Here is a 15,091-nt window from a genome sequence, read left to right as displayed (position 1 = left end):
GTTTCGCCTCGTAGGGTTGATACATATTTCTGAGAAGTCTATTCTTGCCTTTATCAGTCTTACCATTGTGATGGACAATCATTGAGTGTGTACAAGAATCAAGACAACACTCTATGAATTGTATGTCTTTGGGGAGGAGTTTTTCACATCTTTGTCCACATGAATGGCACACTCCAAAATAACATGGTGTTCAACCTTCACAATTGCTCTACCATTTTTCTTTGTATCACTTAAGGATTGTTTTTCCCATGCATGTAAGAGGTCAAAAAACAAACACTGGTGCAAGAGAGAAGGTTTAATTTAAAATAGAAATAGACTCAGAGACATAGAAAAAACTGTGGTTCAGACTGACAAACCGCAGAGTAGGGGGGCTGAGGGGATAGATGAAATGAACCAAAGAACTTATATGCATATATGCATAACCGATGGACACAGACAACAATGCTGGTGGGGGTGGAGCAGGATGGGGAAGAGGGTGTCTGGGGGGGGGAAGGAAAAACATTTGTAACAAAAATGAATTAATAAAAATTGGAGAAAAAAGTAAATAAATTACAATAAAATAGAAAATGATCTCCTGTCGGGCCTCATGGCATTTATTGGTTTAGTAGCTCAACAGTATCAGAGTCAACATATTCTATTGCACTTACATTTTTTCTTCCAAATGCATGAAGTGCTCATAGAAAGGTTTTTCAAAGTCTGAGAAGCAGAAGGTAATAGAGAATAAATATTCCCCTCATAGATCCCAATGTTTTTTCTGTTTTTTTTTTTTAAGAACATTTATATGATATTTTCCCTGGAAGAATTTCTTTTACAAATTATTAGCAATAGACATTTGGCTTTTTTGGAATACTGCTTCCCCTCAATCTTCACTATGCCCTGCCTTTACTTTGTTTTGGCTTTCTTTTTGAGTAAAAACACTAATTAAAAAAGGACTAAATAATTTATATGTATGTGAATCCATTTATTTATTTATAATTGAATAGTTATATCTTTCTTGAATTCATTTTTGTTGCCAGACATGACTTTCACTGTTGTTCTAATGTTTCTGCTATATCTCCTCTTCTAGTCCTGCATCTGACAACGTGAAGCTTTACTCCCTGTCATCTCTGGATGACATCAGTGAAGTATAAAAATTATATTTAGAAACAACTTAGGGACCTTGTTAAGAGCACAAAGTCTTAAGCATTACCTTGACAATCTGGTTTGAAATCTGGTTCTAACACCTAATACCTTGGTGGACTCTGACCATTTACTCAGTCTCTCTGAATCACCTTTTTCTAATCTAAAAAAAAAAAACAAAAAAAAAAAACAGAGATTTTAATAGGACGTATCGCACAGAGTTATTTGTGATAATAGACTTCATCAAGACATGAAGAATGCTCAAGAGTCTGAGATATTATTACTTGGTAGTAATAATGACTGTCTTAAAGATTACTTTTAGCTGCATTAACACTTTGATAATTGTCTTCACATGACATTGTATCATGTACTTTTTTGTATTGTGAGATTATGTTTTATTTTTTGGAGAAGTTTTATGTTCACAGCAAAATTGAGAAGAAGGTGCAGAGATTTCCCACCTATTCTCTGACCCACGCATGTGTAGCCTCTGCCATTCTATTATCAGCAGCCCCTCACAAAGTTGTATATTTTTTACAGTCCATGAGCCTACATGGCACATCATTTTCACCCAAACACCATAGTTTCATTTGGTTTACTCTTGGTGCTATACATTCTATTGATTTAAAGAAATATATAATGACTTGCATCCACAATTATAGTTTTATTCAAAGTATTTTCCCTACCGTAAACATCCTCCAAGCTCCTCCTGTCCATCTTTCCCTATGTCCTAACCCCTGGCAACCACTAAACTTTTTACCGTCTCCATGGTTGTGCCTTTCCCAGAATATCACATAGTTGGAATCTTGCAGTATGTAGCCTTTTCAGATTAGCTTTTTGCACTTAGTATCAAGCATTTAATGTTTCACTACACATCTTTTCATGCTTGATAGCACATTTCTTTAGTGTTGAATAAAATATCATTGTCAGATGTGCTATAATTTATTTGTCCCTCTACCTACTGAAGGACATCCTGGTTGCTTTATATTATGCACTTTCTAAATTTTATTCCAATGAAATATTTTTATTACATTTCATTGGCTGAACATAATTTTAATTGTATGATAGTGAACAAAGCAAATATGGTAGAAAAATAGCTTTAATAATGTCTCAGAAATGTTAAGAAGAATAAAAGTAATAAAAATAAAAGTAAGCACATAGGAAAATGTAGAGAGTGACTTGGGACAACTATGTACAAAGGCAAGATAACTATGTCCTTGTCATGTTTCAGGCTTCACTTACATTAGAAATATGACATCATGTGAGCAACAGGATTCTTTCCCTTTGCTTTCCACAATTATGATGATCAATGTTAAACGATGAAGTCAGTTAAAACACAGTGCATAATCAATATTGATAAAAACTGGGAAATGACCTGAGAAAAGAGAGACAGTACAGTTAATTTATTATAGGATAGTCCCCTTTCCCATGAATACAAAAAAGCAACTTTAAAAATAGAAAATTAGTTTTTTTGTAAATCAGAGATAAGGAAATAGTACAATCTCAAACACCAAAGAGCCAGTTATTAAGTACAACTATTTGGGGTGGGGGGAAGAGTACTAACCTAGGAGGTTCTAGGTGGCCTCAGAAATATCTCTCAACTTGAGTATCATCTGATATCAACAAAATGGACTAATTAAGGCAAAATTAGGTGCCAATCATAAGCTCTGGATTGCTGAATCACAAACTATGTTCAGTTAAAAGATTCAAATATGGAAGAGAGCCAATGACGAGGAAAAAGTGGGACTCTGGCATTTGGAGAGGGTAATTTGCACAAAGTAATATCACTGAGTACTTCAAAACAACAGATACCATAGACACAACCATTAGCAAGTAAAATTCTAAAACATACCAGGAAGAGTATTAAGGCTAAAACCAATGGAAAGTAAAGGGCATGCGTGCACACACACACACACACACACACACTCACACTCACATTCACACATAAACAGGCTGTGATTTTATTTTAATAGATGAAATACAAGAATCCTTGACAGCTTTTTCGTTCTATCCACCTAACACATTCTACTATATATACACTATACTACTTATGTAATATAAGTATATAATCCATCTTTCCCCTCAAGAAAGGATTATACTTTTACTATTTTATTCATTAATCTATTTACAGGAAATTGAAGTGCTAAGCATCTATAAGATAGCCGATAAATACCTACTGAACTCATTTGTGCTTGCTATTTCTCTAGGAGGCACATACATCATCATTTAAAGTCCATACCCTTGCTTACAGAAATATTATAGTGTGTAAACCTTAACAAAAAGTATCACGTAGTTTTTTCCAGACTCTTTGTAGTGCACATTTTACATCTTTGTTTCTCAAGCTATAGACCAAGGGATTCAACATGGGAATAACGAGGGTGTAAATTATGGAAGCCACTTTATCACTGTCCAAGGAATGACTGGACTCAGGTTGCACATACATAAATATCAACGTCCCATAAAACACTATGACCACCATCAGGTGAGATCCACAGGTAGAAAAGGCCTTGTGCCGACCCTCAGCAGAGTTCATCCTGAGAATGGATTCAAGAATGAGGACGTAAGACACGAGGACTATCAGAAGGGATGAAATCAAATCAAAACTGGCTAAAATCAGAATAATCAATTCAATTTCCTGTGTATTTGAGCAGAGCAAAGGTAACAAGGGGAGACTGTCACAGTAGAAATGACTGACAACATTGTAGCCACAGAAAGGTAACTGGAAAATTTTTATGGTGATTAGAAGAGAAACAAATGTGCTGTAGAGATAGGGGGCAGCCACCAGCAGCTGGCATAGCCTTTGTGACATGATGACTGGGTAGAGCAAAGGGTTACAGATGGCCACATAGCGGTCATAGGACATGGCAGATAGAATAAAAATTTCACTAACAATAAACACAAGAAAAAAAGCCAGTTGTAGAGCACAGAAATAATAGGAGATTGTATTTTGATCCACAACAAAATTTACTAACATTTTGGGCCCTACAGTTGTTGAATAACCAAGATCAGTGAAAGCCAGGTGTCTGAGAAAGAAGTACATGGGTGTCTGGAGGCCGGAGTCCACCTTGGTGAGGATGATTATGCCCAAGTTGCCCACCACTGAGATCATGTAGATGATCAAGAAGAGTCCAAATAATGGAGCTTGCAGATCAGGGCGGTCTGTGATCCCCATGAGAATGAATTCATTTAACACTGTTAGGTTTTGTGTTTCCATGCAGGTTTTTCAGGAAACCTATTCTGGAAAGAGACATCAGCATAGTCAATAGGTTTCATGTATTCTACCTGTGAGATTTTTAGTCTGCAACGCTAATATAAATAAGATACATCCAAATTTACTATTTAAATATATAAAAATAAACTTAAGTGCAGAAAAAATAATATTTATAAATAGAGCAAGAGACAGTCAGTGGTTCTCAACTGGAGGGGATTTTACTAAGCAGTGAGCATTGGTCAATATCTAGAAGACATTATGGTTGTCACAACTCAGAGGTAGGGTATGAAGTGTAGGGTTAGAAGTCAGTTATGCTTTTAAATATCCTACAATATCCAACATCTAATCCAAAATATAATAATTTTAAATTAGAAATTCCAAAAATGTGTAGAACCTACAACTTTAATAGTTGGACCTGCAAACTTTCTTAAGCCTACAGGTGACACAGGCTGAAACAGTGAAACAGCTAATACAATGGACAGACATTTCATATAATGTCAGCTATATCTTCATATAAGGTATTAACAAAAATATGGCCAAAAATTTAACTTATCCCAAACTCTTTATTCTTATATACAAAACCAATACTTTAGATAATTTAATCTTCATTTATCTCTCACAACAACCCTGTAAGAAAGTATTGGCATTGCTTTCATATAATGAAGTTTTATAAAAATGTTCTTTGGATGAAGAGATACTACGCTGTTTAATGAAACTTAAAGGTCTATGCATCAAGTGTAATAGTTTAAAGTCACTGTGTGACACAGTACTATAGAGGTGAAATAAAAGACACTAAAAATGAGCTATCTATGGATTCTTGGATATTGCTTTAAATTCTTCTACACCTTAAATCCACAGGAATGCCTTCAAACTACGACATAATATAGAACACAAATAAGCATTTTATATACTCAAATAAAAATGTATATGAATGCTCCTAATAATACACAGATTAAGGATATACCAGGTGAGTGCTGAGTGCTGAGTGGCAGATTAAGCTAAAAGAATTATTAGATTTAAAAAGATTGTGAGCATAAATGCTACCTTTAAAAACCAGAAATAATACTGGTTACAATAAAAGTTACAGTGACAGCAGTTTCTGGGTGGTCTAAAGAAAATAAAACTGTATTTTTATAACATTAAATATAAAATAATTACATTAAATTTGCATTTAAATCACTTAAAATACAGTTTATGATTCTGTCACCTCACATGTCTACCTGCTGTGATGAAGACAACTTCCTTGTATCAGAAAGGTGGACATGTGGATCAGTAAACAGTCATTTCAGAAAGATATCCTCTGTAAGTTTTATATGAACCTGTATAAATGTTGTTTTTGTGTGTGTTGTTTTGTTTGCCAATATGAAAGATGGAGAGAAATCATACTTCGTAAGTTCCAATTTTTCTATGAGCATAGGAAAGATAAAAGTGTTTGGGGTTTTTTTCTAACAGGCTTTAGTGTTGTATAGAAAGAACCAAACTGCTTTTTCATAGTTTACATCTTTGTTAAATACAAGCTTACTTTTGTTTTGTTTTTTAAAGTTATACCATTTGAGATCATTATAGCTTTCTGTCAGATTCCACTTGAAATTAAAAAACATGCTGAATATTTTGTATTGTCATAAAACTGGGTACTTAAAAGTCTTGTATTATCCACATAATGCCTTTCACATGTCAACATGAAGGGGAAAGAATCATATTTATGCATTTATTTAAATAATTATTAAATATTATATTACATCTAGAGTGTCACAATAAAAGAGCTTAGAACCACTAATTAAGTAAAATTTCGAAGGACATCAAAATGATTGATTTTTTAAAAAATGATAGATTGAATACCTGCAGCTTAGTAACTGCAGATTTTTAAAACTTCATGTTTTTTTAGTTAAGCTTCATTTGCACTGTTTTGGCCTGCATTACAGATATAATTGCTCATATGAAACAAATCTTTTATAAGCAATACTATGATGATATCTCAAAGATGCTTTTGAATATTTAGTCTGTCAACTCATGTGAAAATACTCAAAAACATTAGTATGCTGAGTTGAGGAGGGGTCCCCTTTGTGCTCAGGTATTAAGGAGAAGTGGAAAGCAAAAAGAACTAAATCAGAAGTGCAAACATTTTCCTAGAGCTTTGTCATTTAACTAAGTGAAACTTTGCATATATCACTGAAGCAGCGTCAATATTGGTAACATAAAACACCACAAGAAATGTTCTTTTTACCTTCAATGAAGCCTCTCTCTTGACTCCCTCATGTGTTTCTTACATGGATGAGTGAGAACAATTTATGGATTTTTTTCACTTTTTGAGGCTGTCCCTGAGGAGATGCCAAGCAATTTGTTGATTGTCCCTACAGTATTTAATAGCACAATTAAATGCCTGGAGGTTGTCCTTTAATTGTCATGGAGAATTTATATTCACTATGGTTTTCCTTCCTTTTTCCTTCCTTCCTTCCTTCCTTCCTTCCTTCCTTCCTTCCTTCCTTCCTTCCTTCCTTCCTTCCTTCCTTCCTTCCTTCCTTCCTTCCTTCTTTCCTTCCTTCCCCAGCTCCTCCCTTCCTCCCTTCCTTCCTTAATTTTCCACTCTTGGTTAATGTTCCTTTTGTTGCATACAGGACTCTTGACCACATTGTATCTATATACATGCCAATCAAGAATCTGCATTTACAGTGGTCTCCTTGAATGAGGGAAACTATACTGTAGAAATGTTTAGATACTATTCTACTATTTTAAAACTTTTAGGGAATTAAAATAGTACATTGCTTTCTTGATTTGTTGCTCATATTATTACTGGTCCATGTGCCTGACACTTTTAAAGGCCACAACTCAAAGCATCAGAGTTTGGAGTAAGGATATTTTATCACTTGAGAAGGTGCCACCGAGAAGACAGGAGTCCAGATCCAACTTAAGAAAGTATAGAGTTCAGGCTTCTTTTATGTCAAGGAAGGGAAAATAAAACGGCTGTTGTTTGGAAAACTCAAGCCTCAAACTGGATTCCTCTAATGATTAGCATGTCTGTATGCAAGACAAGCAGGAGGTATTCACCTGAAGGCCATGGGCACAAAGCAGGCTTGAACTAGACGGAATCAGAGAGAGACAGTATTCACTTTGGTACAATGTGGTGTTTACTTTTTTTAGTACCTTGGGAAAAGAAATTAGTTACTGTTATTTCTCATTTCCATGTGAGAGTTCAACACTTCTCTTTTGCTTGTTTTCCTTTTCCTTTTTCTTTCACAATTTCATGAACCGTTTTAGTAATACTATTCTGTACAAACACACTCCGATGCAGATATATTTTATCACCACAAAGTACCCTCTGGCTACTCCTTCATATGCTCAAGTTTATACTGGTCTCAGCCTATTTAAAATCATAGTTATGGCTGAAGAAGCCCTTGGGTTTTTATGACTGATTGTGAGACACCCTTCATCAATACCCTCCAGGAAACTTTGAAAAGATAAAGGTTTATTATTTACAAGACCTGGAAATTAACAACATACCTGGGTCATATGGTAAAGTCAAGGAAAGCTGGGAGAGATAAGGGGAGGGGAGAGGAGGGAAGGGAAGAAGAGAAGATAATAGAAGGGAAGGGGAGGTGAATGCAGGGGCGGGGAGTGGAGGAGACAGGAGAGGAGGGATGAAAAGGGAAGAGAAAGAAGAGAAGAACATGGGCTTGGGGCAATCAAAGCTTAAATCAGGTACTTGTTTAGAAAAGAAAAAGAATTCCAGGGTTTACACTGTACTATGCCTACTTCCTGCTACTCCTCTTCAACTGTTTCCAACCCCTGGCAATCACTAGTATTGGTACTGTTGTAATGAACCAAATTATTAATAACAGGAAAGGAGGAAAGGGAAAGCCAACTATTATTAGCATGTTATTTGGGCAGCTTCACCTCGAAACTACAGCTTTAGACTCCCAAGGGAGCCACCAGTCTATTCCCAAAGGTGGTTGAGGGAAGGGGCTGGAAAGAAAGGAAAATAGAAAGATGCCCTGTAAAGTTTAGGTGACAATGGGAAGGTACTTGGGAATAGGTTGTTGGCCAGAATGGGCGTGGCCACTGCAGGGGTGAGAAACTTGGACTATTTAATCCCCTAAACAAAGGAGTTCTCTTTTGTGCTTTTGTGTTCTTGGCTATCTAGGGACTCTTGTTTCAGGGGCTGTCCTCTCTTGGCTCCCTGAATTTACCCACATGGTCCATGACCATGTGGATGCTACACACAATGGATTAATGGACTGTAACAAGCTTGATGCTGAACTGGACCTGACTGAGAGATGCAACCGAAACTCTGGACACTTTGTTTCTGGCTCTAGAGAAACCTCAGCTGCACTGCTTTGACTGAAATGGGGCGTTAGAAACACAGAGATGTAGTTCCACGCAACTGAAAATCACTCATTCTCCTGTGCTAGTCTCAGAAATTCCCCCCAGCATTCAGTGGGGAACGGGATACCCCAATTTCCCAGATAATAATCTAATTCTATCACTATATTGTGTCACTTGAAGAATGTTTTATAAATAATATCATACCACTTGCCATCTTGGAGATTCACTGATGATTTTGTATGTATCATTTGTTCTGTATTGTTGCTGAGTAAGTATTACATGGAATGGATGGTAATATTTGCTTACCCAGTTTATATAAAATTAATCATGCATTCTTTTTAATGCCTTTTACCATGTTAGGCACTAAAGATACAACTGTGAATGTAATATCCAGAGTCCCTGTTTTTATATGCAACTGGCTATATGTGAGGAATTGCATCAATCTGATTTGAAATTAAATGTAGGTTAATATCTGAAGTATGAGCAGGAAATAGCTATCTGTTAGTGACACATTTCAACTTTCACAACAATGAAGAATTTTGTTTATTTCTAGACTTATTCATATATTCTTGCCCATCCCATGGAGGCAACAGTACAAGGTTAAAGCAATCACATTATAGGTTACATTGGCTTATACATAATAATCTATTACTAGTGTATGTTACAGTGAATTTTAAGTAGAAAATTTGCACACATGTTCCAGTTTCTAGTTAGAGCATTTTTCACCTCTTTATTCCTTAAACTGTAAATCAAAGGATTCAGCATAGGTATGACCAAAGTGTAAAATAAAGAAGCCATTTTATCAGTATCAAAGGAATGACTGGTCTTGGGCTGCACATACATAAAGAATAGGGTACCGTAGAATATGACTATGGCCATCAGGTGAGAGCCACAGGTAGAGAAAGCCTTGTGCCTGCCCTTCGAGGAGTTCATCCTGAGGATGGCAACCAGGATCAGAATGTAGGACACAAGGACTATCAGAAGAGATGAAACTAGATTAAAAGCTGAAAAAATCAGAATGATCAACTTAATTTCATGTGTGTCTGAGCAGAGCAAAGTTATCAATGGCAGACTATCACAGTAGAAATGCCTGATGACATTATAGCCGCAAAATGATGAAGTGAAAATTTTAATGATGACCAGCAAAGATAAAAAGACACTGTATAGATAGGGTATTGCCACCAGCAAGTGACATAATCTTTGTGACATGATGACTGTGTAGAGCAGAGGGTTACAGATGGCCACATAGCGGTCATAGGCCATTGCTGACAGTATATAAATTTCACAAGTGATAAATATACTGAAGAAAGTAAGTTGGGTAGCACACCAATTATAAGAGATTGTATGTTGTTTTACAGCTAAATTGATCAGCATTTTAGGTCCTACCACTGTAGAATAACCGAGATCAGTGAAAGCCAAGTGTCTAAGGAAAAAGTACATGGGTGTTTGTAGTCTGGAGTCTATCTTGGTGAGGAATATCAAGCCCAGGTTACCCACTGCAGAGACCATGTAAACAATGAGGAAGAGTCCAAGCAATGGAGCCTGAAACTCTGGGAGGTCCGTGATGCCCATTAGGATGAATTCATTCAACATTGTTCGATTGTGTTTTTCCATCCAAGCCATTCAGGAATCCTATAATGGAAAGAAAGATAAACCTAATCAACACATTTCATGAGCTATGACTGAGATTACCATTGTAATTAGTGATTACAGACAAAATCTTTCATAACAGCTTATTGCTTTCATTGGCTACCCTGACATTTGGCAGCTCAAAGGCACCTTTCAGATCTTGATAGGTTTATGAGATCTGCCACAAAAGCACAAACAAATGTAAAAATAAATAAATTGGAGTTTCATCAAAATTTAAAAAATAAACTTTCTGCACCAAAAAAAAAAAAAAAAAGATCAAAGAATTAAAAGTAACCCACACAAAGGAAAGATGAAAATCATATATATGGGAACGTTCTAGTATACACAACATACAAAGATACAAAGGATTTATACAACTCAGTAACAAAAAGGTAAACAACCCACATATTTTTTTTAGAAAAGGCAAAAAACTTGAGCAGACATTTATTACAAAAAACACACAAGTGGTCAATAAGCACATGAAACGTTGTTTAACAACATTAGTCATAGAAATATACACATTAAAACTATAATGAGATACTATTTTACATACCCTAAGGTTTTGTTTTAAGGGAAAATTACAAATGCTGGCAAAGGTGTGAAAAGATGAGAACCTTTGAACATTTTTTAGGTAATTTAAAATGGAATCGCCACTATGAAAACATTTTAAAGATTATTCAATAAGATCATCAAAAAATTGCCAGTATGACACAGCAATTGCACCCTTAGATTCATACCCAAAAGCATGGAAAATGTTTGATAGTTTACACAAAAACGTATATGTAAATGTTCATAGCAACATTGTTCATAATACTCAAAAGTAGAAATAACATAAAAGTCCATCAATTTGCAAAAAGATATAGCAAATATGGTATATTCATACAATGAATTATTAACAACCATAAAAGAAGTATCAATACATATCACTACATGGGTGAACCCTTAAAACATTATGCTAAGTGATAGAAGCCAATTATAAAAGGCCACATATTATACAATTGAATTATATGAAATATCCAGAATCAGGAAATTCATAGACAGATACCAGAATAATTGTGGCTTGTTCAGGAACACTGAATTAATTCTCAAGAGACAATATATGTAGAGACCTATTTTTAGTGGATATAAAAAGCATTATAAATCTCATGGAATAAATAAGAGTTTAAAAAAGTGGAACTCTTTTCTAAATCTATGCTAGTAAATAATCAGTTTCCCTATATGTGATAAAATATAGGAGATCGTGAAACACTAAACTGTTTTTTTACATGGATCTCTGTTTATATTTATATTATTATTTTATATGATAATTAAAGATTACTTGTTTCTGACCTCTTAAATTTGTTTTTACTCAAGACTCAAAATATGTAACAAATGCAATAGACAGAGCTTAGCGTTGGACCTTCACTATAAAACTATGCCAAGAGTTTACACAAGTTAAATTATTCCCCAATTCTGTACTAAATACAGCTTTCAACACTAATATAAGTGATAATAAATAAATTCTACAATGAGAGATCAACAAAATATTAATTTAAATACAACTATTTAAACACCCAAGTTATTTCTGAGTGGGAAGAAAGTTTTAGAAAGTGCTAGTAAATAAACAGTGGAAAAGAAACCTTGTTTTTAGGCATGATGCACATTCCTGCTTTATCATTTTGCAAAGACGGTTCTTTACTTAAATCTGTATTTGTGTACACTTTAACTTTTTATTTCCAATTTACATTAGATGTGCATTTCGTCACTCAAGTTTCAATTTTATGGCATGTCTAAGACTCTTCCAAGGCTTGCTCAAAAGGGGCAGGGAACATCCTCTGATCAGACAGGTTAGATGGAGGTACAATGAAATGCAATTTATGTTCTAATAGTTTGCTTTGGCCTCGCTTCCCATTAAAGGTGGTGCCTTTCAAATAACATTGATCCTTTCAACGATATTTGTAAAGTTGGGCTACACATGGAAAATGTTAAACAGAGAAATTACACGGTTTATAAAAATATTGAAAAAATACTTTTAATTTAGAGCTAACTGGTAAACATTATAAATATATGTTGTCATTTGAGGTTAAACATTCGGAAACATCCAATTAACTCTAAATAGCTATATCGTATTTGATATTTTGATTAAAGTTCCAAGTTAAAACAAATTTTAGTCTTGAGGGTGAATATTTTTAATGCTAATTCGCTCTTCAGAAGTTGCATTTTTTTTTTATTATTCAAAGAGTATAAACTTAGGATATCAACATAAATGTCTAGCTTTCATCACAGATCATAATAAAGATGTTTACAACATCAAGTAGCCCTTGAAACTTCAGTTATTAAAGCAGGTGGTTAAGGTATGGCTAAGTCACTGAGGCAAGGTATTGGAAATTAACAGTCAAAATGGGAGATAGGTCCAGCCGGTGTGTCTCAGTGGTTGACCGATTTGATACCTGGTCAGAACACATGCCCAGTTTGTGGGCCTGTTCCCCAGTGAGGGGCACGCAGGAAGCGGCCAATTGATATACTCTCTCATCGATATTTCTACCTCCCTCTACTTTTCACTTCTTCTCTCTCTAAAATAAATAAAGGGAAAAAAAGGGTGATGGGTCATGAAGAGTCCCTGGACTCCAGCGCAGGTTATAGAAGCAGGCACAGTCCACTCACCTCTAATGAGGAATCACTCTGTGCTCCCCATGTGTTCTTAACATAATCCAACAAGAAGAATTTATGGGTTTCTTTAGTCCTTTGAGATCTCTCTGAGGAGAAAGGATCCAATTAGTTAATTACGCTTAAAGCGTTGGAAAGTTCAAGCAAAGCTAATGGGATTCGTATCTGCTAATGACATAGGCCATCTTTATATTCTCATCAAAGATAGTTATGTTAGTTACCCTTCCTCAGTTTCTCTTGGTGAAGTCTTTTCCAGTGCACCCAGATATCTGGAATCAAAACATTGTTTCTACAGGAGAAACATTTTATTGTTTTTGCAAGCCTTATTTGTCTTCTCTAAAAGGAGTGTCTTCTTATGATTCTATGGCTGAGGACATAATGGGAAAATGTTTAAACAATGTTTTTTGCATTGTTTTAAAATTCTCAAGGCGCAAGAGGATGGAATATATGGCTGCGTGTGCGTGTGTGTGTGTGTGTGTGTGTGTGTGTGTAGCTCTTTCCCCTTATTTGTGGTGTACTTAACTTATTATTGAAGTATAATACACATACTAACTAATACACGAATCATAACTATTTACAAAATTAACACAACTGTGTAGTCAAAATCCAGATTAAACAGCAATTGCAACCACCAAAATAAATAAAATATTATCAGGATTCCCAAAAGAATCCTTCATTCTCCTTTCTATTAAACTGTACCCTTAACATGCATGTGCAGGCATTTGCATGCACACACACACACACACACACATTCACACATGCATTATTCTGACTTCTAACAGCATAAATTATTTTCACTTATGTTTGTTATTTTATGTAAAAGAAATCCTATACATTGTTTTTTGTGATTCTGGGGTCTTTCACTTGATATATTGTCATAGGTATCTCTGGAGTGCTCATTCTTATTGTGTACAATTCCACTTGATGAATTAGTAGTTGGAACTTTTAGTCTCACCCCGTGATTTCTAGGGAGGGGAGAGGGCTGGAGGTTGAGTCAATCATCAATGGCCAAATGTTTTAATCAATTGTGCCTATGTAATGAAACCTTCCTAAAAACCCACAAGGAGGGGTATGCTTCCATGTGCCACCCTGTTGGCTCTCAAATTCAAGGACAGAAGCTCTTGCACTTGGAACTGGTTTTATGTATTTCTTCATCTGGTGGTTGATTCATTTTCTTTGATATCCTTTGTAATAAACTGGTAACCCAGGAGTAAACTTTAAGCTTTATATATATATTTCACACTTTTTTATTTGTTTTTTTTTAGAGTAATAAATTATATATTTATTTAAACTTCCAACTGTTTATTGCTTATATACTGAAATGAAATAGAATTCTGTGTGTTGGTCTGCCCTACAGGGACTTTGTTATATTCAATTATTAGTTATAGTAACTGATTCCCTTTCTACACAAATGATTGTATCATCTTCAAATAGAGACCATTTTATTTATTTAAAAAAAATCTTTACGTCTTTTATTTATTCCTCTCATGTTATTGCACAGGCTGGGATCTCCATTATGATATATGATAGTCATGTTGAGAAAACAAAGCCTTCTCTTTTTTCAGTCTTAGTGAGAAGGCATTCATTCTTTCATGGTAAGTTTTATTGTAGATGCCTTTTATCAATTTTTAGGAAGTTTCTTTTCATTTTTAGATTGCTGAAAGTTTAATTATATATGATAAATTGATACTAAATTTCATTAAATGCTTTTTCTGTACCAATTGAGAAATCCATACTTTTTCTTCTTAATTCTGTTGATATGATAAATTATATTAACAATATTTGAATGTTGAGCTGGGATTGCATTCCTAAAATAAACCTCATATATAATCTGTGAATATTTCTGTGAAATTAAAATTAGCAACAAGGGAAAAATCAATTTATGTGACTGTTAAAAATCTGAAATAGAGAGGTTAATCTACGTATAACTACCTTACAAGAGATTGAGACCACATTTATTCAATAGGTATCGAATGCTTTGTGACTACACAAAATGTATAAAATGTATTGAATAAAAACTAAAGCCTTGAAAGAAATCTCTGTATTATTATACTTCCAAATTAATTTTTAAAAACGATTTTGTAATTTGTATAGAATAAAAGTTGACTATGATAGCTAAGAAATAATTCCATGAAGAGGTAAGTTCTTTAAATGTCAACATTTTTTTAT

At 34.7% G+C, this 15,091-nt stretch overlaps 1 protein-coding gene and 1 pseudogene across 1 annotated transcript; both read right to left on the bottom strand.

Annotated features, from left to right (window-relative positions):
• Positions 1 to 3,388: 3,388 nt before the first annotated feature.
• LOC118628689 (olfactory receptor 8K3-like) lies at positions 3,389 to 4,330 on the bottom strand. The gene has a single exon (XM_036259626.1). The coding sequence runs from the start codon at positions 4,328 to 4,330 to the stop codon at positions 3,389 to 3,391; it is 942 nt and encodes a 313-aa protein (XP_036115519.1).
• Positions 4,331 to 9,377: 5,047 nt separating this feature from the next.
• Positions 9,378 to 10,261, bottom strand: LOC118628687 (annotated as a pseudogene).
• Positions 10,262 to 15,091: the final 4,830 nt, after the last annotated feature.

The sequence above is a fragment of the Molossus molossus genome, unplaced genomic scaffold (assembly GCF_014108415.1).
Source record: "Molossus molossus isolate mMolMol1 unplaced genomic scaffold, mMolMol1.p scaffold_m16_p_13, whole genome shotgun sequence".
Lineage (NCBI taxonomy): Eukaryota > Metazoa > Chordata > Mammalia > Chiroptera > Molossidae > Molossus > Molossus molossus.
The sequence above is the reverse complement of the archived record's forward strand: the minus strand, read 5'-3'. Positions and strand labels throughout refer to the sequence as shown.

Coding starts and splice junctions, on each gene's coding strand:
- LOC118628689 (XM_036259626.1), bottom strand. CDS start 4,330: ATGGAAACACAAAACCTAACAGTGTTAAATGAATTCATTCTCATGGGG.